This window comes from Dermacentor andersoni, chromosome 8 (genome assembly GCF_023375885.2).
Source record: "Dermacentor andersoni chromosome 8, qqDerAnde1_hic_scaffold, whole genome shotgun sequence".
Lineage (NCBI taxonomy): Eukaryota > Metazoa > Arthropoda > Arachnida > Ixodida > Ixodidae > Dermacentor > Dermacentor andersoni.
Window position 1 is genome coordinate 128,581,864 of NC_092821.1, and position 22,204 is coordinate 128,604,067.

At 44.7% G+C, this 22,204-nt stretch overlaps 1 protein-coding gene across 2 annotated transcripts in view; it reads left to right on the plus strand.

Annotated features, from left to right (window-relative positions):
* Positions 1 to 22,204, plus strand: part of LOC126525630 (nucleoprotein TPR-like) — a 118,857-nt gene that overhangs the window by 47,444 nt on the left and 49,209 nt on the right. For both annotated transcript variants that reach the window (XM_055067771.1, XM_055067772.1), the window contains exons 16-28: positions 833 to 973; positions 1,733 to 1,816; positions 7,441 to 7,641; positions 7,832 to 7,874; positions 8,791 to 8,853; positions 9,750 to 9,887; positions 11,654 to 11,751; positions 14,296 to 14,430; positions 14,719 to 14,793; positions 15,247 to 15,447; positions 16,834 to 17,088; positions 18,435 to 18,757; positions 20,275 to 20,587. In XM_055067771.1, the coding sequence (XP_054923746.1) occupies positions 833 to 973; positions 1,733 to 1,816; positions 7,441 to 7,641; positions 7,832 to 7,874; positions 8,791 to 8,853; positions 9,750 to 9,887; positions 11,654 to 11,751; positions 14,296 to 14,430; positions 14,719 to 14,793; positions 15,247 to 15,447; positions 16,834 to 17,088; positions 18,435 to 18,757; positions 20,275 to 20,587 (2,070 nt within the window). The remainder of the gene's footprint in view (positions 1 to 832; positions 974 to 1,732; positions 1,817 to 7,440; positions 7,642 to 7,831; positions 7,875 to 8,790; positions 8,854 to 9,749; positions 9,888 to 11,653; positions 11,752 to 14,295; positions 14,431 to 14,718; positions 14,794 to 15,246; positions 15,448 to 16,833; positions 17,089 to 18,434; positions 18,758 to 20,274; positions 20,588 to 22,204) is intronic.

Consider the following 22,204-nt stretch of genomic DNA (forward strand, 5'->3'; position numbering starts at 1 on the left):
GCGGTGAACGTGGAGTGCCCTTTTAAACACAGATGTTAAGCAGTACGTGATCTTAGGAGGAGGCAGCCCCTAAGGTTACTTGCTAAGATAAGCACTTACTGTATTTTCGCAATTCTAAGCCCTCCCCCCCCCCCTCTCCATTCTAAGCACCCCCTGCTATTTCCTAAAAGAAAACCCCCAAAAATTGGACAGAAGTTTGCATGTGAATCTAAGCACCCCTTTTTTGTGAGAAAGCACATAGCCAAGGCTGCCAAGCGTGCTTGCTCACTCTGTTGTCGAGCCGAAGCCGTCGGAGTCCAGAGGGGTCGCGCACCGATCCAGGTGGCCGTGTCTTGCATTGTTGCATTCTGACACTACATGACAGATGGCGGCACAGACTGCCAAAAACTACGCCTCTCCCCAAAACTGACTGGAAGGGGCCCCAATAACTATTAGCATGCTGTCACTTGGGCCTGCATCGGTGGCACTCAGCAGGTTTCGGGGGCATCGCGGGCGCACATTGCTTTGTGAATCCACGCAAGCGGTGGGTTCACTATGTGTGCATAGGTATCTTTCTTTCGAATGTTTGCCATATAACATCTTATTTCTCGCTCCCGTCTCTTCGAGATATCGCCGTGAAAAGGAGGAGGGGGGGGTCATCTTAGAGTTTCTGAATCTAAGCATCCCCTTTCACTTTCGGCATCGTGATCATAAGAAAAGGAGGGTGCTTAGAATCGACTAAATACAGTAATCCATTTTGACAGTCTGCCATGAAGGAAATCCGTATTAAATATTTTCTGATATTGGTGCAACAACGTGGCCTCTTCTTTCGATTCCATTCTGTTTTGTGCAGGAACTCTCGTCAGCACAGGAGGTGGCGTCCCGTGCCGAGGTGCTTTTGGAGAGTGCACGGGCTGAGCGAGACCAGCTGCGTGAAACGAACCTGCGCCTGGAGCGGGACTTGGAGTCATTGCGTCATGAGAAAGGGTCCCAGGTAACTCTTGTCAAATGCAGTTAACATTGCCAAGCATAGCAGCATGTCTTCCATTTATGTCGTAGATCAGCATTGCCAACTGCATGTTGTAAGACACACGCACTTACAGTTGTCGCCACAAATACAATCAATTTCCTGTGGATGAACTTTAACCAGATCTTATTTTCATTTTGCAAACTCCCACATGGCTGGAATAATCAGGTGCTCCTTATAATTTCATCATATCAAGTGTTAGCTTTTTCTTTATGGGAGATGATCCCACTGTGTGTCACTGTACACTTCACAAAGGACAAACTGTTGCTAACTTGAGTGCATAACAACCATGTTGTTCAAAGCACTTGACGCATGTGAAGTGTTGAAACCCTTGCTGACTGTGCACATCTCTCTCGTTTGAACATACATTTTTTATAACATGTAATATTATCTGTGCACATTGATAGGTATATTGTGAATTTAGGCATATTTTACATGAGGTGTTTGAATATATCAGGATCTATATGCATAGACTGTGTTACTCTTTTTATTATGCTAATTTATGTGCACATATAGTATCCTGTACATTGCTACAGTTGAGAAGTATCAATGTGCTGTTTATATGGGTGCCCTCTGCCAGATTACAGCGTTGACTAAAATGTTTTTGTTGTGGTTTACTGTTCTTCCATCTTCATAATATACTGTCCTTGAGAAGGACATAGTGCAAAAGCACAGTGGACATATATTGCTGAGGCTTATTAGTTTAAAGTGTTATCTGTTTTGCAGGCACGCATCCTTAACAACCTGCAGACGCTGCAGCTCAACTTGGAGCGTATGGATTCCGAGCGTAATGCTGCTGACCAGGCCAAGGTGAGTGAGGTCTTTAAAGACAGCATTTCTTAGTGAGTTACCACCACTTTTTCGTATTCGGTATGTTTCTTGCCTTCTATCGTGGGGTAATCCCCGAGATAGTAAAACCTAAAAATGTGGGCCGCTATGTGCTACTGGGTATGTGCCCCTGGGACCATTGGTTGCCATGATGTTCCGAATAAATGTATATATCTAGTACATATACAGTCTGCACTCGTTACAATGGAGCCGTGTACAACAGACTTTTGGATATAACGGACCATATTTCAGTCTTAGTTTGTTATACCTATTTTATTAATGCAACGAAGTTCACTTTTAACGGGCTACGCTACAACAAACTATCGGCTACAGCAGATGGAATTAGTGGAAATGTTTTTCAAAATCAGGCATATAAAACGGACTTTGGCTGTGTCGACACGGGCTGACAGCTGATTTGCTGTTAATAGCGGCTCAATATTGCATGCACGAGGGAGGAAGGCAGGGCGGAAATGCACTGTTTTCTTCCGCGCTTGAGGTGCAGGGGCTGGATGAGGAGGCAGGTGGAGGCGATAGAGAGCAGGTTGTAATCTGGTGGCTGCGGCTTACGGCGTGGCCACTGTACCTTGAAAGCGATCTACAATGCGGACAAAGTGCACCCAGTGCCTGTAGCCTCGTATGCATTGTGCTTTTGACATTAGTTAGCATTGAAGCGAGAGACAGCGCGAAGGTCAATTCGCTTGCTGCTTCTGCCGTGCTTATCTTGTTTAATTTGGTATTGCAATCAATCCTTCGCCTTTTGGGCGAAACTGCAACTTTCTTGTTTGTTTTTACTTTGGATGTTCGTCACTCACTCTTTGTAATAAAGTTGTTAAACATCGCGCCGAAAGCTTCAGAAGTGAGGTGTTTTGGATATTACGAACTTCGGATAAAATGGACGTATTTTGTCGGATTATCAGGGTCTGTTGCATCGAGAGTCGACTGTATATAGTCATACCATAAAAACCCAACAAGCAACGACACCAAGAACAAAAGGGAAATTATCTGCAGTTCTTAATTGAATTAAAGAAATTATAAATGGAAATAAAAGAAATGAAAAATGTATGAAAAATGAACTGCATATTCTCGTGTATTTGAAGATAATTGGCCTGGTCTTCACAAGTGCTTCCATGCTTTACACATGTGCTGCTTTTGTTCCCTCTGTTCGCGTAGTGTTAATATTTTCGATTGGTCCGGTCGACTTGGTGAAACCTTGTACAGATAGAGATCGTGCGCCATGGGAACACTGCTGGCGTCAAGTACTGACCACGGCTGGGTCATTCACCGAAGCTACCAATATACTACGAAAAATTGATTATTAGATATTTGGTTTGCAAACCGAATTATTAGAACGTTCTCAACACAATTCAAAATCGAATATTTGAGTATTCGCACACCCTTTTAATGCAGTTAAACCTCGTTAATATATAGTTGACAGGGAACGTGAATCTAATTTGCACTAAGCGATGTACTAATTAACCGACAATGGCAGATGAGTGGCTCTAGGCTTACCAGCCAAAAGAAATGTGTTAATTCTCAATCAAACACACATGCAGACAAGTTTTATTTGTGAGCAATCAGAAAAAGATTTTGGATTTTCACTTGCCACTATGGCAGCTTTGGAGCGAGGGCAGCATTCTCAAACTCAGCCAGGCTGGGAGCCAGTTCCTTCATCAGGCCCCACTTCTCTGCAAACGTCCTCATGACGGTCAACGCACTAGCTGCGACGGATACGGAAGGGCGATCATCCCAGTCATTCGTGATGACAACGTGGGAGTGCTAGAAGCTATGGTAGCAGGAAACGCGTCATAGCTACAGTCAAACCCACTTATAACGATACCGGTTTTAACAATATATCGGTTGTAACAATGAGAAGCTGCTGCATCGTCAACTTTTGTATGTTTTTCATGGTGAAATAACCCGCTTACTGCAATGCTCCAATGCTGCATTATCGGTTATAACGATGTCTGGCTGCTGGGTGTCCATGCTGAAGGGCAGTGAAATGCGAAAGTCTTGAAAAAAAAAATGAAAAATCTGAGCTGCTGAACAATGGCCTTGACATTTTCCAGCATTCTCTGCGCATTTCCTTTCGCCCTTCCACCCCTCTGAACATGACTGGGCTGTGCCCATAGCTCTACGTCGCGCCACCCGCTGAAACATGAATGGACTGCGCCAACTGCACTGCTCCCAGATTGCTCGCTGGCTCCTCATTCAGCGCAATTCTGCAGACAGCTCAATTGCTCGCGTTTGTCTCTGTTTTTGCGTCGAAATTCTGGCCACGTGGTTTCTCGGCCTTGTTTGACATCTGCCCGCTGATCATCGGCAATGCACGGTGTTGCCAGTGAAAAGAAAGCACATGGCTATAAATTTGGAAACTAAGTGCTTCTAACCCACGAAGTGATCGTCGCGAACGTGCTTGTATAGGATAACGATGGCAGCGGGCGGCTATAGATTTGGACACTAAATGCTTCTAACCGATGAAACGATCGTCGTGCTCGCATCGCCTCATCGGTGCTCTAATCGGATAGCGATGATGGCGGCGATGGCAGCGATGATGCAGTAGAGCAGGTTGCCTCAACGTTGTCCTCACAGGAGGTCTGGCAGATGATCCACTCCTTCCGGTGCTTCGTTTTCGTGAGGAAGCTTCCGCTGCACTATGTGGAGCACCTGGATGCCTTGGAGAAGGATGTCGGCAAGCTTCTCATAAAGCATGCAAGGCTGACGGACATAGGCTTTTCTCGTGCAAGCCAGTGAGAAGTACGTGGCGAGATTGTTGTGGCGACCTTGCCTCAGCATTTCTTCTGGATTTCTCAAGCTGACAGGCTGCCGTGGCAACCTTCTCGCAATTTTTAAAAGGCCCCTTTTAGGTCCACCAAAGGGATGCCTCGGAGATGCTCGCATATCACTTGCGACCCGTGACCCTCTTTGCCTACAGCCGTGGCTTGTTACATGCGATCAGAGTGCCCAGTAAGCAGTTAAACAAGTGAACACAACCAGAAGCTAGATGGATAAATGTGGTGGGTATGGGCACTGGCCTCCCCGCCATTATAGTTTTCTTCCAACAGCCCTGCCATCCCCCTATTAAGATTTTTTCATGCAACACGATTATAACAATTATCGGTCATAGAAATGAAATTTTCGTGTCTCTTGAATATTGTTATAAGTGGGTTTGACCGTACCGCATTTTGATGCCACTCACTGCCAACTGCGATTCAGGAAAGGTCCGTGCGCTGCAATTTCGTTATCTATGACCTATGTGCACTACATTTCACCGATTCCATGCTTGTACATGCCAATATATGAAGTACAATGAATGACCGATTTTTCCGGATGCCTGATTTTTCGGACATACCAGATAATTCAGACTCCTTTGCGGCACTGATGTGTACCGTATAAGTCAATGTGTAAGAACGTCCGAAATTTCGGACGCCAAGAACCTTTGCCATTTTATTTTCCGGACATTTTACCATGACTGCAGGTACAAAATGGCAATAATCGAAGACACTACCGCTGCTATTTTGAGTATCTTGCCGCCTTGAACTGCTGCTCTTGCACGCAGATCAGGTGGCAGCCATAGCCACCACCGCGGCAATGCTAGGCCTAGCTACTTGGACGTTTGCTATCGAGTTTCTTGCTGTTCGGTGCCGTGTTTTTTATTGAAACGATTCGCTGCTGTTAGCAATGGTACCGACTTCGGCTTTTTAATCCTCACCAATGGTTTGAAGCATGGTGCATTACATAATGCTGGCTCGCAAGTCAGCTTCGCCTCAATACAACATTGTTGAAGCAAACATTAAGTATTGCGGTGAAGCTTACCAAGAGTGAGAAGGGGCAATTGTCACGGGACACGGTATGTATTCCTTATTTATATATGTGTGCACCCGCCATCTTCTATCACAGTACGAGCACTGATACGCCTAATAAGTGTACTCGCAGGCCTTTTCAGACATGCCTGTAGCGATTTGAACCCATGAGGGCAGTAAAAAGGCATGCATTCATTTTGTTTCGGAGTTGCCAATTTTTTGGACGTTCTCGCTTTGCCTAGGGAGTCCAAAAAATCAGACGTGGACTGTAATTACTATGCACTAACCATTTGGCATGCCTTATGCAATTATGACTTAAACGATTAGCCAATACATTGACTCATGGCAACAGGGCTGGGGATTCATCGCAGCTATACTTAAACTGGAATTATTATTGAGGGGGTATGTATTAACGAGGCTTTACTGTATATGTATATATAAAGTGTGTGCTGAACTGTAGAAATAATCATGAAAGAAATATTAACCCGTTTAACAACAAAAATGCAGTTAAACTTCGGTTAACAAAGTCTAAAATTGGTAATTTGCTTCATTATATTGAAATTTTGTTGTATTGAAATTCGACCTTTTATGCAAATAAGTACAGTTGCCGATAAATTTTTCTCACATGTCAGCTGCGAATGATACGGTTTCATGCTACGTCGGCGATATTGTCACATCTGCACTATGAATTAAGCAAAGCCAGCCATGCTTTCATGCAATCCACCCTAACGGCTGATAGCGTCGCCCGCATTGGGACGACGCTATCATGAAAAACGCTGGCAGTGGAGAGTGAATGCTTCTTGTGCTTCTCGCTCCAATGGCTCACTGTAACTTGAGATTATGCAACCTCCAATACTAAATGCGCAGGAAGATAGCTTACATGATGATGCGCTGTCTTGGCACACCAACTCTTTGCACATGTGGCAAATTACCTCTAAAGCAGGGTGTGTGACTGTGTATGCGCTCAGCCATGCTTACAGCCATGTGCAGCTACTGCCGAAATGCATGCCAGAAACCGAGACGGTGGCAGTGAAAGCTCATTATATTGGAATCGCATACAAACATGCTTCGTTATATTGAGTTTCTAAATTTAAAGTGTTCTATGGACAAGAGAATAAAAAAGGTTAAATACTTTGTTATATCGAGAATTTCGTTATATTGAAGATTATTATATTGAGGTTTAACTGTACAATAATTTTACTAACATTTTGGCCAGTGGCCTGGCCTTCATCAGAGTGAACCAGACAACAAAACCTTTTCGTCCCCAAGGTGTTTGGAAAGGGAAAGGACACATGGGAAAGACATGTGGCTCATGAATCATGGCTCTTTGAAGCTTTCCCTAAAGATAAATGATTAGGCAACTAGAGCCATTGGACTTTTACTCTGTATGACTGTAACCTTGAAGCTGCTCTATATGCAACCTGGTCATAGAGGCAAGACCCGTAGTTTGTTTGCAGTTTGCAACTTGCTGTTTGTTTAAAAATATGTTAATGCCTGTCAGGTGCAGGATCTTGTCGTCTTTGACTGGTAGGCCTGTTAGTTGCAATACTGTTGAATATAGTTGTTTTGATACTTTTTAAGTGTAGTCACATTGCACATGAAAACCAATATCCACTTCCACTGAGTTGTCAAACAAAACAATTGTGTGAATGTTTTTTTGAAACACAATCCCTCGAATTGTAAAGCATTCACTTCTGTACCGATAGAGGTACACCGCTATCCATTCATTCGTTGTGGTCCAAGCTCAAGTTTTTAGTGATTTTTGCGTAGTGCCGCCTGGTGTCAGTTGTCTTACTTGTGGTGCAGATGTCCCACCTGGAGCTTCGGTGCGAGTCGCTGCAACGACAGCTGGAGGCACAGGCGGAGCAGCAGGCTTCGCTGGCAGCTGCCTGGGAGAGGCAACTGCGTGAGGCCCAGGAACGTGCCGTGGCGGAGGCAGAGCGGTCGCGCAAATCCACTGACGAACTGGTCGATGCATATGCACAGCTTCATCAGGCACGCCAAGAAGTATGGGTGCTGTTCTTCAACGGCTCGTCGTTCGTAGCGATCAGAGCTTGTGGGAATGTCTCGTTTGGCTGCTTGGTGGAATATCTGCATGAGAAAATGATCTAGCTGCTCAAGCAATATGAAACACTCGTGTGTCCCGAGTTTTGACGCTGCTATACTGAAACTGCTTTTTGTTCTGTTCTCTTTCCAGCTCTGTGAAAAGCAGTCGCATCTAGCACGCAGCGAAGCCTCAGGTGAGCTCCACAATTTTATGCCGAATTCTCCAGTCGTTGCTTTCTTCTGGAGCAACTGCAACAAAATTTTGGGCTCTATCGAAAGCCTAGTTTCAAATTGTGTAGGTACTAGAGCAGCCTCTGCGCATAATTTTGCATTTAAAGTACGAGCTCATGTGTTAGGACAAGACCCCCCTCCCCCCCCCTCCCAAAATAAAGAAACAGAAAGAAAGAAAGAAAAAAGCAGCCATACTGCTCTCTGGAAATGACTTAGGCCTTCGAATGTTGAGAATCAGCACGGTGCTTGGGTGTGACCTTGGAGACATACGATGCCAGATGCTCATCGAAAATTTTTGAGGTCATGTTTTGGGAATCTGAGTTATGTACATGTATATCTGTTAACCACCTGAGGAGGTATTCTGTGAGAGTCCACCTAGTGGGCACGTCTATTTTGTCTGCTGTTGAATTTGTGATTGGCTGGGCTGGGCTGCACATCCGCAGCAGCGAAGTGCCACAGCCAATCAGCACTCAAGCAGCAGACGAAATGGACATGTCCACTAGGTGGACTCTTACGGAATACCTCTCCAGGTCCCTGCACCGTCTACTATAAAGGCTGGTCATAATAAAGGACCGAACAATTACCAACCCTGCAGCTTTGCTGAGATTGCTTTGAATGTATATAGTACAGCTAATTTATAACTCTAGCCGAAGTGATATTCCATTGCTTTTGGCCTTTGAGGTCTGTGTGCCTGTTCTCTGAGAGGCAGTACCTATCGGATCAGCTTATTATGATGTGATGTGCAACATTGTTGAACATTTCGGATGGTGCAGCTAACCACATTTACTTTGCACGACGAAGTTTGTGACGACATTCGTTACTGATGTTTTCATGGCCCTTGTGACCTTTTGGTTATGACAACATTCCTCTGCATTGCAGCTGAGTCAGCAGAAGTGAGCTCACTCAGGAGCCTCCTGACCAAGACCCAGGAAAAGGTCAAAGGTGAGCCCCTGCATTGCTTTGCCTCTTTAAATGGACCATTTTCCAAATTTGCGAATGTGCTTCCTTGCAATGTTTAATTGCCCAACTAATGATGGCACTAGTCATGGTTAGATGAAGGCACAAATGCTAAACGCGCAGGCTGGGGTCCTTCTATTGTATATGGTCTCATCATGACAGCCACGCCTACGTTTTTCACGTCGTAAGACAAGCAAACTGTGCTCATATGCAGGAATTGCAAAAAATGACTGTGCTGCCATTAGCTTGGCAAACTGTTTCACGGGAACGCTCTGTACAAATATGCAAAGGGTCTGGTCGTTTATTACAATACTGGTCATGCTAATTGGGTATGGAAAACAGTCACAATCTACCTGCTGATGTACAGTAGACATCAAAGGTTAGCAGGACGCTAGTTTCCATGAAAAGGACCAATTTTAGAGCAGTTTTAACTAGCTGTTAGTAAAACGGTGCAACACACTTTTGGTTGTGTGCATAAGGGCAGGTTGCAAATCTGAAACTAGGGCTGTGTATTCTGACACGGGAAACACAGTTGCCGACTAATTTTTTGGACTCCAAAAAATTTGAACTTGATGGATATCCCTGACTTAACAGATGCATCATCATGAGGTTTACGCAAGCCAAGAGTCAAGCTAACCTAATCGGATTCGCATCATGGTGGTAGAAAGCCGTCTTTTTTGTGGTGGCTGGGGATGGTTTACGCGGAAAAGGCTTATTGAGCATTTCTTTGAGCAATTACTTGTCAGGGCCTTGAAAGGCCTTGTAAACGTTTGGAATTCTTTCTGCAAATGCTATTTGAGCCCTGCTTGTTGTACCTCTTTATTCCTTTGTCACTTTTGTGCACGGTGTTTCATTCCCATTGCATTTACTCGTGCTTCCAGAACTCCAGGCAGAGCTGCAAGCTGTGCAGCAGCACTCAGAGTCCCTACAGGCGGTGTGCACTCAGGCTGAAGCACGCCTTGCTGAGCAAGACACCCTCAGCGGTCATTGCCGTGAGGCTTTGGAACAGGTGCAGCAGGGTGAGTTGTTTTCGTTACCACGGCTGTGAGAAGAGCTATGTGCTTATTCTGTTTTTGCTGGTGTTGGAGACTTTCTTACGGTACATTCAGCTGGTGGTTCTCTGAGTACTTCAGAGTGCTCTGGTGGCACATGTTACACTTGGTTGGTCGGAATCGAGCACACAGAACACATTCACCTGGTTCTTTCAGAGCACCGTGCACCAGCTCAGGGTACTCGGGGCCTCTCACTTTAAAACATAAGAGTGCAGCTGACATCTGGCTGAGTGCCGGTCACATGGCCTAAACAGCTCTTGTTTGTAGGCATGGCGCCAGCTGCAGTGGTAACAGCGATAGCAGGTACTGCCTCGGCACCTGCGCACCTTGTTTACAACAGAAGCGCTGATGCGTTTCCTCTCATCATCATCATCATCATCATCATCATCAGCCTAGTTACGCCCACTGCAGGGCAAAGGTCTCTCCCACACTTCTCCAACTACCCCGGTCTAATGGCCTCTAATTTCTCTGGCGAGTGCCTGAACATTCGGGTCAGGCACACTTTCTCCTTTTTCCAATCTAGTATGGGCTCCACATCGTTCCGCTGTAAGTTGCAGTGCGGTAGGAACAAGCCGAATGTAACATACTGCACTACTGGGGCGCTGTAGACCCTGCATGTGGCTATAACGAGGGTGATGAGCTTCTGTTCTGGCCACGCACACAGTTGTCCCACAATGTATGCTTGACCTGCAGTGCTGGTCAGTAAAAACTGTGGGACGTTTGGCAAATAAGGTAATATGATGCCGCATGCTTGAGGCAGTTTTTCTTTCCCAGTATTAATAGTGGCACGAATACTGAAGCATGCCAGCTCCGTAAACAAAAATTACAAAGGGGGTCAGGTAACTCCTTGACACAAAGCTGCTACGTACTTGATGAGCTTGTCTACTTGTGGGACATAAGGACAAATGCAGGTAGCTTCAAAATGGGTATTTAGTTAAAGAATTAACATTAGTTCTTGAGGCTATTTTTTTTTTTTTCAATCTTCTAGGTTCGGCTCAACAAGGAATCTGTCCACCCACCACGTTATCCTCAGTCATGATAATGGTGATGCGCTCTTTGATAACCACATGGTGAAATGCATATGTAACAGGGAGAGGCGGGCTATATGGTGGTCGATATTGGAATGCATTATGTAACCGCGCAAACGACAACGGACGAAGAAGGAAACACACAGGACAAGCGCGGATCTAATGATTGTCCTGTGTGCTGCGCGCTTGTCCTGTGTGTTTCCTTCTTGGTCCGTTGTCGTTTGCACGGTTACATAATGCATTCCATGGTGAAATGCAGCCTGGACTACTTGTGACCGGATATAATGTGGTGTTTTCTGACTCCCATTTACCCTTCCATAGAAGCCGGCTATATGCATATCACTTATGATGTAGCTAAGCGAAGTGAAATACTAGTCATAATGCAGATGTGCATGGCTGCCTGAGATACATGTTTTGCATGGGTGCACTTTTTGAAAACTGCTGTTTTTGTTATAGTGGAAGTGCCTCTCATATCGCATATAATTGTGACTTTGGCAACTTAACATTATATGCAATCTATAATGTACATTTCAAGACAGGCCTTGAAGACAGTTCGTGATGAAATAAGGCTGTTTAATGAGTGACAACGAGGCATTGCCTTAAATTTTGGTAGCTCTGGGCTCGTTTTTACGTTCACCCAGAAACAGTCTAATGAAAGGTACCTCAACAGATTTATTACATTGTACATTTGCACGGGCTCTGCAGCAAAGCGTGATCTGGAGGACAAGGTGGCTCAGTTGGAGCAGCAGTGCCACGAGTTGGCCAATGAGAAGGTGCGCCTTCTCGAGGAAAACAAGGCCAAGGTGCGTCATTGCAGAAATTTCCTACGCGCCCCCCCCCTCTTTTTTTTTCCTGCTGTCTATTCTTGCCATTTACTGTGCTGTTTGTGCCAGAAATAGACAGGTCATGGCACACTTGACAGGATGAGTTTTCAGGCCATGCGGGGCTGGAACCGAAATGAAATGAAATGCTAGTGTTTGCCTGAAGTTTGTTCTTCTGGCTTTGACAGAAGAACCAATTGTCGCACGACTGGCCGCTTTAGGTACTTTGCATGTTTTCGCGGGCTTCTTTTACGCTTGGAAAAACAATGTTATGTAGCACGTATTGAGAAACAGAAAGCTGTATCGGGAGTTTTTCATGTTGCTCTACAATTTTCTCATTGACACTTTCATCTAACTATAATATTTGACAAGTTTATTAATTAAGACTAATTATCTATTTAGGCAGAATGAAAAAAATAATAATTTGAGTATCTCCAAGCGACAGCAAACAACATTACCTTGGTTCTGTCCAGCTACGTGGCATTCACATATTTTTAAACTCTGGTTAAAGTTAGCTGGGGCACCCTGTATACCCTTCAAGTGTGAATTATAGCTTGTTGATAAATGTGTTAAACTTACGTAATTTTATTCCAAGGTACTTGACACTGCATTGCAAGAAAGACAAGGTGGTAGGATGTTGTTTCATGCACTTTCTGGTGAGCGATCATAATTGGAGAGTAAATATCTGTTGACTATGGCAGCCAGTGATGTTGCAGTTTTGCATAAAAATAATTGAATCACAGGCCTGAAATACATTTAGAATGTAATTATTGGCGGCATGCATTACGAGAAAAGAAAAATGATTTTTCAACTTTGCTGCCAGACTATGGCACATAAAAATTCTTATAAAACATGGTATAGTAGCTTTGGCAATGTAGTCATTTGTAGCAATACACAGCACTTTGAAGTGAAATGAGGACAGCTCAGTATCTGTTGTATTTTCTTAGCCACCACTGAATGGCAGTGGCCAAGTGAAGCTGTGTCCACAAATGTGGATGCTCTACCTGAAGGGGATGTAGCGGGTCAGCTGAGATGTTAATTTGTTCCACTTAAGGGGGGACGCAGTCCTCGAAAACCAAAAAATCGCGAAAAAGTCGATTTTTGAAAAACAATATTTTTGGTTTGCATGTCTCATAAACTACCTGTTCTGTAATTATCAGCACCTAATTCAACCGCAAAGTAGAAAAAAAAAAACCGCTACTTTTGAGGCCACCGCATCCCACAAAACATGCGCAAATGCCAAAATGAAGTCAAACTTGCGCCATTTCCAGTCCATGCGGCTGCCCGCACCATCTTGGTGTCGTTTTGACCGTGAATTTGTCTGTTTTGCCGCCTTGCAAAATGGCATCGTCTACACAGTTGAGGCGCTATTGGCGTTTTCCCGCGATGCGATGCAGAGCGCTGATTGGCCGAAGCAGCGCGTTCAAATCCCGCGGGCTAATGCATGCCTTGCCATTGGCTGCTGCGCGGGTGGGGGCTCTGGCTGCTCCCTTCGATGCCGCGCCCGCCGCGCTCGCGTCGTCGTTGCCCCTTGCTCTGTCCGCCTCAATAGACGCCTGCTTGCGAGCTGCCCATCGCCTTGCGCTATCTTTTAGATTATTTTCTCTGCCTTTCTTTTTTTTCGCTAGTTCTTTGCTGCACGCGATGCTGGCAACGAAGCCCAAGACGGTGCAGATGTTTGGTGCGTGGAAGCACGATATGAGACTTGTACGAGCATCAAACTTCCTATCTTCCTCAGCGAGTGCCGACTGCGTAGACGCTTTCAGCAGCGGAACTGTGCTGTCGGCTGTCGCCAGTTGAAAATCCGGCACATTGAGTGTGCCTGAAGCTGTAAGAGCTAATTAGAAGCTCCGCAGGAGCTTCCTAATAAACACATATGTTGAACTTTAAGGCCTGTTTTCTTGGAATAATTTTTTCGCTAGTAGTAGTGCTGGGAAAGGTGATATCTTAAGAACCGCTCTTGTGTGCTATTTTTTTTATTCTGTTCCTGAATGACATTGCCAGGGGGGTAACAAGCTTCTTTTTTTGAAAGCTAGTGTAGTTATTTTATAATAAGCAATTAATTTTTGATGAATATGGTCATTACTGGCTACATCAAATTCAATGTTATGTTAAAATTTTTTGGAGGGGAAATTAAAGAAAAGGGCTTTGTAGCCCCCTGGGATGTCTATCGAGGGATCATCACAGTGAATTTCAACTTTCTACGATGTCCTGGCATTTCTCCAGGCTCTTCCTCAGGCATACACATGAACCACCTAGTTAGACCTCAATAACTCTGGAACTAATAAACACACCTTCATGAAACTTTGCTGTTCCTCATAGTTCGGTGGTGCGAACGTACCCTGAAAATTTCATCTGGATATATTAAAAAATTAAGTTCGATCTCTGCCTTAACCAGAATTTTGAATAATGTAAGCTAAAATTACCACAAGTTCCTGTGTTTTTACGACCACTGCTCCCAGCTGTTTTGCTTGTTGTGTCATCCTTTCTCGTGAAGCGACACGCCGCTGTATCCCTCTTGCGCAGGTTGAAGATCTGGAGAAGCAGCTGGCAGCCACTCGCAACGAGCTGGTCGAAGCCCAGAGCAAGGTTGCGGACAGAGCACGGAGGGACGCTGAGCACGTCCTTGACCAGGACGTGCAGCATTCGCTTGTCAAGCAGGTTGGGGACTTGTGTGCATTTGTCATTCTGCAGCAGTTTCCGTTATCCCAAGTGGGTTTGGGCTTGTGGCAATTTTCACAAAGTTGCTTGGGAGGTTATTCATTCGCTTCTGCAGTTATCAGACCTCACAAACCTTAGTTCTGTAGTGCTCATTTAGTTAGAGCTACTCTATGAATATATGTGATGACTAAAGTTTAATAGAAAGAAGTGCTGTTCCTGTTGTTTCATATATCGTTTAGCCTCACTTCATCATTGCTTTCTTTTTTTTTTGCTTTTTTTGGCATGCAGGCCCAAGAGAAGTATGAACGAGAAGTCTTGCTGCATGCGGCTGACATTGAAGCCCTCTCGGCAACGAGGGCAGAGGTGTGTACAGTCGACATTCTGTTTTACTGTATTATCTTGTATCTGAGTGCGCCCCCCCCCATCCTAAAAGAAGAAAAGAAAGAAAGAAAAGTTCTCTAATGTAAGCATTTGCCCCTTGCCCATTCAGTGCTTTGTTTCTTTATATGTGAGCTGCTCGGTTGGAGTTGATGGGAAGTAGTCGCTTACAAAGTCCAGCATTGCACAACAAGCTGTTTATTGTGGTTCCCTTGTCAGGATAATTGCTCCATACTCCTTATTGTCATGCCATTGTCAGTGTCATCGTTTTACCATTGTCACTGCTGCCATGCACATCATCAGTGCAATCATTGCACCTTTGCTCCTGTTGTCATTGCCATCATCTGCATTCTTATCATCAGACCTGCTATTGCGTTTTGTGCAGCACTTGAAACTTTCCTTTGAGTGGCCCTCTGTGACTTTCATTGCCGCATGCAGTTGGATCAAGTGCGGCAGGACATTTCTCGATTGGAGCAGCAGGCCAAGGGTGCCGAGGACACTCTGACAGCTGCTCGTGAGTCTTGGTCTCAGCAGGAACAGCAGCTACGTGCCGAGAAGGATGCGCTGGCCAAGCGGGTCGAGGAGCTGTCGCACCAGAACTCCCTGCTGCACCAGCAGATGGAAATGCTCAGCTCTCAGGTGCGTGCGTGTGTGTGAGAGTTTAATATCGGTGTAACATGGGCACTTCAAAAGCCTTCGAACCAATAGCCTTTCAAGTAAAATATGGCCGCTGAGTCAATAGTCTATTGAGTTGATAGAGTTGTACCGGAACTGTATCAAAATCTCAAAAACCTTCATGCAGAAGCTCAAAGAAAGTGTGTTTTGAAGAAATATAAACTTAATATTGACTACTGACATGGTAAACTACTTGGCTTCATCAACTACAGGTAAACCTCGATATAATGAATTTCAGTAGAACAAAATTCTCGATGTAACAAAGTATTTTAACTTTTTATAACTTCTTTTCGATAGACGCCATATATTTAGAACCTCAATATAACAAAGTGTGTTTATACACAATTTAAATTCTGTAGACTTCTATTAACTCTACTCTGGATAATTTGATTTTTCAGTTAATTCGACCCTGACCAAAGGTACCGGTAGACGCCCAGGCATTCCTATGGGCCCAAAACTTCTTTTATTTCGGTATCAAAATGGGCATTTGCCAAATAATTTGAGCTTGACTGGTCAGTTTCGCTGCAATACAACCATGTTATGCGGTGAAACATACCAAGACTGGAAAGGGGTCATTGTCATATTACATAGCATGCATTCCTTAATTATGCACGCGTGCACGCAGTCTCCAGCCACAGTACAAGCACCTGGACAGTTAATAAGCATACTGGCAACTATTCAGAGCTGTTTCTGATGTTGTGGCTCTTTAAGCTCTTGTTTTGCCCACTATGTGTGTCTCGTACTTGAGACCGTTAATGGGGCCTAGTACGTATTTCTTAATTATACGTGCACACGCGCTGTGCACCAAAAATGTAGAAAAACCATCTGTGTTTGGGGAAAGCTAGCGAAAATGAGGGCAGTAAGATGAAAAACTTGAAAAGTCAAGGGGATGTTTAGGGTCTAGCAAAAATTCTAAAGCTTGCCAGTAAACTTATCAGGTGTCACAGAGCTCATACTGTGACTTGTGAAGGCGCATGTGCGTGTGTGAAATGAACGCACGCTATAACAGTGGCACCTTTCTTGGTATGCTTCACCGCATAATACCGCTATGTTGTGGCAAAGCTAACTTTAAAAGCAAATATTGCCGAGTAATTCAAGTGTGTTTTGACATTTTTTCTGCCATTTGTTTAATTCGAGCCTGCAGAGACTGCAGTTTCGTTGGTCCCGTCAGCATAGAATTAACAAGCGTTGACTTTACAAGGAATTCCCACTGTTCTCCAGGAGAACACCAAAACGTCATACGAAATTAATTTGTTCATATATATCAGCCAACATAGATTGGCAAGCTGTGCTTATAGTCTGCGAAGAGGTGACTTAATTCCATTGTTTGCTGCTGTTGGTTGTTTGCAGGTGGCGGTGCTGCAGCAGAAGACATGGCCTGAGACACCGGTAGCTGACGGTGCAGCTGGTGCCGTCGGTGGAGACCGCAGCATGGAACAGCTCCGCGAGGTGGTGAACTTTCTGCGCCGAGAGAAAGACTTGGTGGCAGCACGAGCCGAAGCAGCCGAGGCAGAGTGTTCAAGGCTCACCGTGCAGCTGGAGCATCGGTCAGCCAGTCTACGACAGGCGCAGCAGGAATTGCGCACAGAGCATGAGCGGGCACTGGTACGAGGCAAAATTATCAACTCTTTTAAGTGTCGTGCCTGAGCATACTTGTCTGTCCACCGATGCACACTCCTGCTCATACCCAACATAATTCATGAATATGAAACATCCGTAGAGTGGTTGCACTCTCAACTCAAAAGTTGGTTAAAGTGTTACGGCCGGTTTTGTTTTTACATCACAGATAGCGCGGCAAAGCTTATAGACTGTCAGTGTTGCTTGTGTCTCATTTTTCGACATATCTGACCATTGCAAAAAGCCCACATGTTTTTTTAACTACACAGAAATTCATGATGTTGATTGTAATGACAGTGATGAGAGGCCATGTTGCCTAAGGAACACTAGTTATCCTAATTTAAATAATTATCATTTCTTGATTTTAATTGCAGATTCCAAAAAAAAGGGTAAGTGTGTAGCAACCTAACTTCAATAAATAGCATTTAAATTTAAAGCCTCGTAATGTGCTGCTTAGACAGAAGTTGAATTTGTTGCGCTTTTGAAAAACTCCACGCACCCAATAGGTTAAGTGGCACAGGATGACTAAAAACCACCATTGTGACCTTTCTTTAAAAAGTCCACTACAGGACAAGAGGAGCCTCATCTAGAGATCTCCATTCAGCAGTTACCCCTGTCCTGCTTCAGCCATTCCTATCTTATGCCTGTAAATTTTATAATGTTGTAGTTTCATTTAACCCTCTGCCACCTTTGAGTGTGTTTTCTTTCTCTTGGCGCCCCTTCTGTTTCCTAACAGATAACTGCTTATCCATTACATGACGTGCAGAACTCTGCATCTTTTTCTTAGTCTCGACAGAATATTATCAACCCTGACTTCATGTCTATCGCACGCCAGCATCTACCTCACGACCACCCCGCTGGTGGTTTTGGTTAGGATGAATAGTTGTGGGCATGTAGGTGATGTAGAAAATGTGATGGCCATGACATGTTTCTAACTAAGAATAAAAACAACGCAAAAAACGGGACAATAAAGAGAGACAGACGCAAGTGTTGTGTCTGTCCCTCCTTATCGTCCCGTTTTTTAGACTGTTTTTGCTCTTAACACCATATATGAACTAGTCCAACAGCAAGCTCTACTGATGTTTCCAACTCCTGCAGTAGGCAAAAGCCTGTCCTTCAAGATTAGTTCCCATCACTCTGAAGGAGCCATCGTGGAGGGTTGCTGTGATTAGAACCAAATTTAGGCTTACTGCTTTTTCTGAGTGGTTTTTGAACTCTTGAATTGCTTGCTAGGGACTCCTTCACCTTAGAGAACCCATACCGATTATTTGGCTATTGTATTTGAAAGGCTGTCTCCCTGTTTTCCTGAGTTGACCTGGTCACCCTGCATCCAGGCCCGTGCCACCAGTGACGCCCAGCATGCAGAGCTTCTCCGCAAGGTGGAGATGGTGCAGTTGCTAACAGAGAGCAACCGAGCGCTCCGGGACGAGCGCACAGAGCTGGTGGACAGCAAGCAGCAGCTGGAAGGGCGGTGTGCTCAGCTCGAGCGGGAGCTGGGACCCCTCCGTGAGGAGGTCCGTTCTCGTGCCGCCCAGGCCGAGGCTTTGCAGGCGGACGTAAGCTTCCTCCGGACTGAGGTGCAGCGCTGGCAGCAACGCACCAACCAGCTGCTCGAGCAGTCAAGCCGTACCGACCCAGAGGCCTTCCGCAAGCTAGCGTGAGTTTGGAGCAGTGCACCACCTGGCCAAAAGAAAAAGAAAAACAATACTCTATTTCATGATTAGCAGGCAACAGCGCAGAAGCTACAAATGATACAATAGAACTTCATTGATATGTTCCCCTTGATGTTGCTTCTACCCGGCTGCTATGTTGCATTTTCAGTTCCAACCTAGAGGCCATTGACTATTATGTATTAATATGATACATTGTATCATGATACGTTGTATTATGATACGTTTCCATTCTTTAATTTTCCCACATCTTACCTTTGCATTTGGATGCACCGGTCATGTAAACTTAGTCGTGCAGAGGCAAATTCGAATGTGCTAAATGTCGGATGTGTACATTCGTTTGTCCTGATAAGCATGTCATGGCACAGTTGTAATTTTTGCCTACTTTCTCAACTCAGCTTTGCCGCAATACAGCGGTGCTATGCGCTGAAGTATGTCAAAAGTGGGAAGGGGGGTCCCTTTTATGGAATGTAGTACATGTCCCTTATTTATTCAATCCACGCTGGAAACGCGTGGCACTCCGTCCATCTGCACACTGACATGCTATTCACGACTGCGTTCAAAGCCCAATACCTTGACAAGTAACTTGACTCAACCTGGGGAACTTGCAGCATGGGTGAGCCAGCCACAGCACACCATCTGCTATGGACATGTCCTGGTCTATCCTCGCTGCTAAGAATCTGCCTTGTTGGGCTTCAGAGCTCAATCGTTGCACCAAACAACTGGATCCTTCCAAGAGGGACCCCTGAACACTGCAAAGCTATATGTGACAGCTTGCTGCTATCTAATTAAGGAGTGAAACAATTCACCTAATCTTGGCACCTCACTGGAAAAAACCACTGGGGTTGCCTTTTAATATGCATAACTTTTTTGTTCAATTAATAAATGTTTTTCTCTCTTTCCCCCAATTTATTTTGATGCACGGAGTTATTTATGATGTTGCTGTGGCAATTTGGGCCCTCCTCACTGCTGTGCTTTCCCAACTGTTATGTTTTTTTCTGCAGTGCCTTGGAAAGCATATCAACAGGATTCCACTGTAGCACAGTCATAGATGTTTTACTCCGCACTTTTTGTAGCACAGTTATTTTTGCTCTGCGACGCTTTCTGTGGAATGACTGTATATAATGAAGTAGCTTCCAACATAAGAATGCCATTGCTAAATCCAATACCATTTTTTATGAACATACACAATAGCATACATAGGATCACCCATGCTTCTTCGTTGGCATGGCGCAGATGACAGGAATGTCAATCTTGTGAGTTTGATATCGGCTGAGGTGCCTTGTTTATTCTGTGCTTTTGCATTATTTAATCTTCTTGTGACAGAGATGATTTATCATTACTTGTTGCAGCTGGGTCGTGCTGCAGGTCTTGGTGCACCTAGGGCTGCATCAACTGATGTGTGCTGTAAAAATGCTCTTACCACTCAACAAAACCGAAAGCTGTTTTTCTAATTGCAAAAGCAGCCGTGCAAGCAGTGTTCAACCATAGTTAATTCACGCAGGGAGGAGAACACCAGCCTGAAGCGGGAGACACACAACCGTGGCGAGGAGCTGGTTGCCGTAAAGCGGCAGCTGGCAACATATCGGGACGAGATAGCGGACTACAAGCAGCGACTCAACGCAGCCGCGGAAGAGACCAAGGCTGTGCGTGCCGAGCTGTCGTCACAGATTGCTGCGCTGCAGAGGGACACACAGAAGGAGCTTCAGGCAGTTCGTGCTGAATCCGACCAGCTCAAGGCCGAGGCAGAGAAGGCAGCCGCCGAGCTGCAGTCGCTCCGCACAGACAAGGAGGAGAAGCTGAAGACAATTGTGCAGGTGCGACTGTGCAACATTGCAAGTTGTTGTTAGTGAAAGTGAAACAAAATATATGCCACCTAACCGACTCTGGGGGGTGCAGCAAAAGCTACGGGTCACGTCGGCCAACCAGTATAGAGAACCAGAAGGGCTCCCCAATTTTTCACCTCTGATCACCTACCCGCACAATGCCCACTGAATGGAAGCCTCGCAGATGAATAAGTGGTGTACTACAATTGCAAGCCCTCCCTCCCTTATCAAAAACTTGCAGCCGGCTCTCTCTGCTGATTGGCCAACACAATACCTAGCCTTCACTGCGCGGAGTTGGTGGGGCAGAGTGTTATAGGGTCTACAACCTATTAATGCAGTGGCAGATTCACCACCGTCCAGTTGTAAGAGAAATTGTATAGATGGGCCAGCCAATCATGCTTGTTCATTTCTGTGAGGTCGCGACGAAGGCAAACTTCTTTTCAATATTGGTGTCCCAGAAACAATGTTTGGGTGTTTGAAGTCACAGAGAAGAGGGGGAGTGTGGGCTTCTGAGTGGAGCTTGCTCTGTATTCTTAGATTGTCACAGAAGATAGAAAAGCCAATCAGTCAAATCACGATGACTTCGTTAATTTAACTTTAGTTAGTTCGATTTTTTGGTTAGTTCGATCTTGAGCCAAGGTCCCGGCTAGTGCCTGTGCATTTGTCAGCCCAAACTTGCTTTATTTCAATTCTAAAATTGACCTTCGTTGGAGAATTCGATCTTGATAGGTCAGCACACACGAGCTTGACCACTATTGTGACCACAATAGCGGCCTCTTTAGTGGTAACGTCTGTCTCAGTGGAGCTTAGAGAACACTGAGTGCATTGAAACACCTGCCATCTCTCATCAAAAAGTCTATTTCCGGCCAGGCCTAGGAGGACTTTCAAGCAATAACTGCAGCTCACAATTTTTGATTGTGGTATTTTTTTTGCGAGCTTTTTTTTTCAGGGAAATTGGGCCGAAAATTGCCTGCTGCATAGCCAAGACTGCCTTTACACTGTTTGTATGCTTTACCGCATTACAAAGATGCCTTGCGGCGAAGCTTATTATAGGAAACTGACTGCCATGGTGCAACACATATTACTCCCTTGCCCATTTTTCTTGCGAAATATTAGGTGCATGTTAGATTTATATTTTGTTTAGGAGCTTTAATGTTATCTCTACATTAGTTTTTCTACTTTGAACACATAGATAGTGGGCGTGCATTTGATTGTGAGACATGTTAGAATCAAGCAAGTACTGCCAAATGGATCAGCCATGTGTTTTAACATTTTTTCTGCATTTTGTTTAATTTGACACGCAGGATGATTAGATTAATTTTGTCGGTCCGGTCAGGGTCAAATTACGTACATCGACTGTGTAATGAACATGGATATAACGAATTATTGGATGTATCGAAGTAATCTAAAAATGTTTCATGCTGATATTGCCATGTAATAAATACATGCTTATGACGAATATTAGATACAATGAAAGTATTTTCAGGTTGGAGGAGCCTTCGTTAGAACAAGGTAAAACTGTATAATTTAAGGATTCTTTGCCTTCAGTTATACTCTTTTCTTATGCATTGCACTGAGATGCCAATTCCAGTGATTAACAGAGGTGTG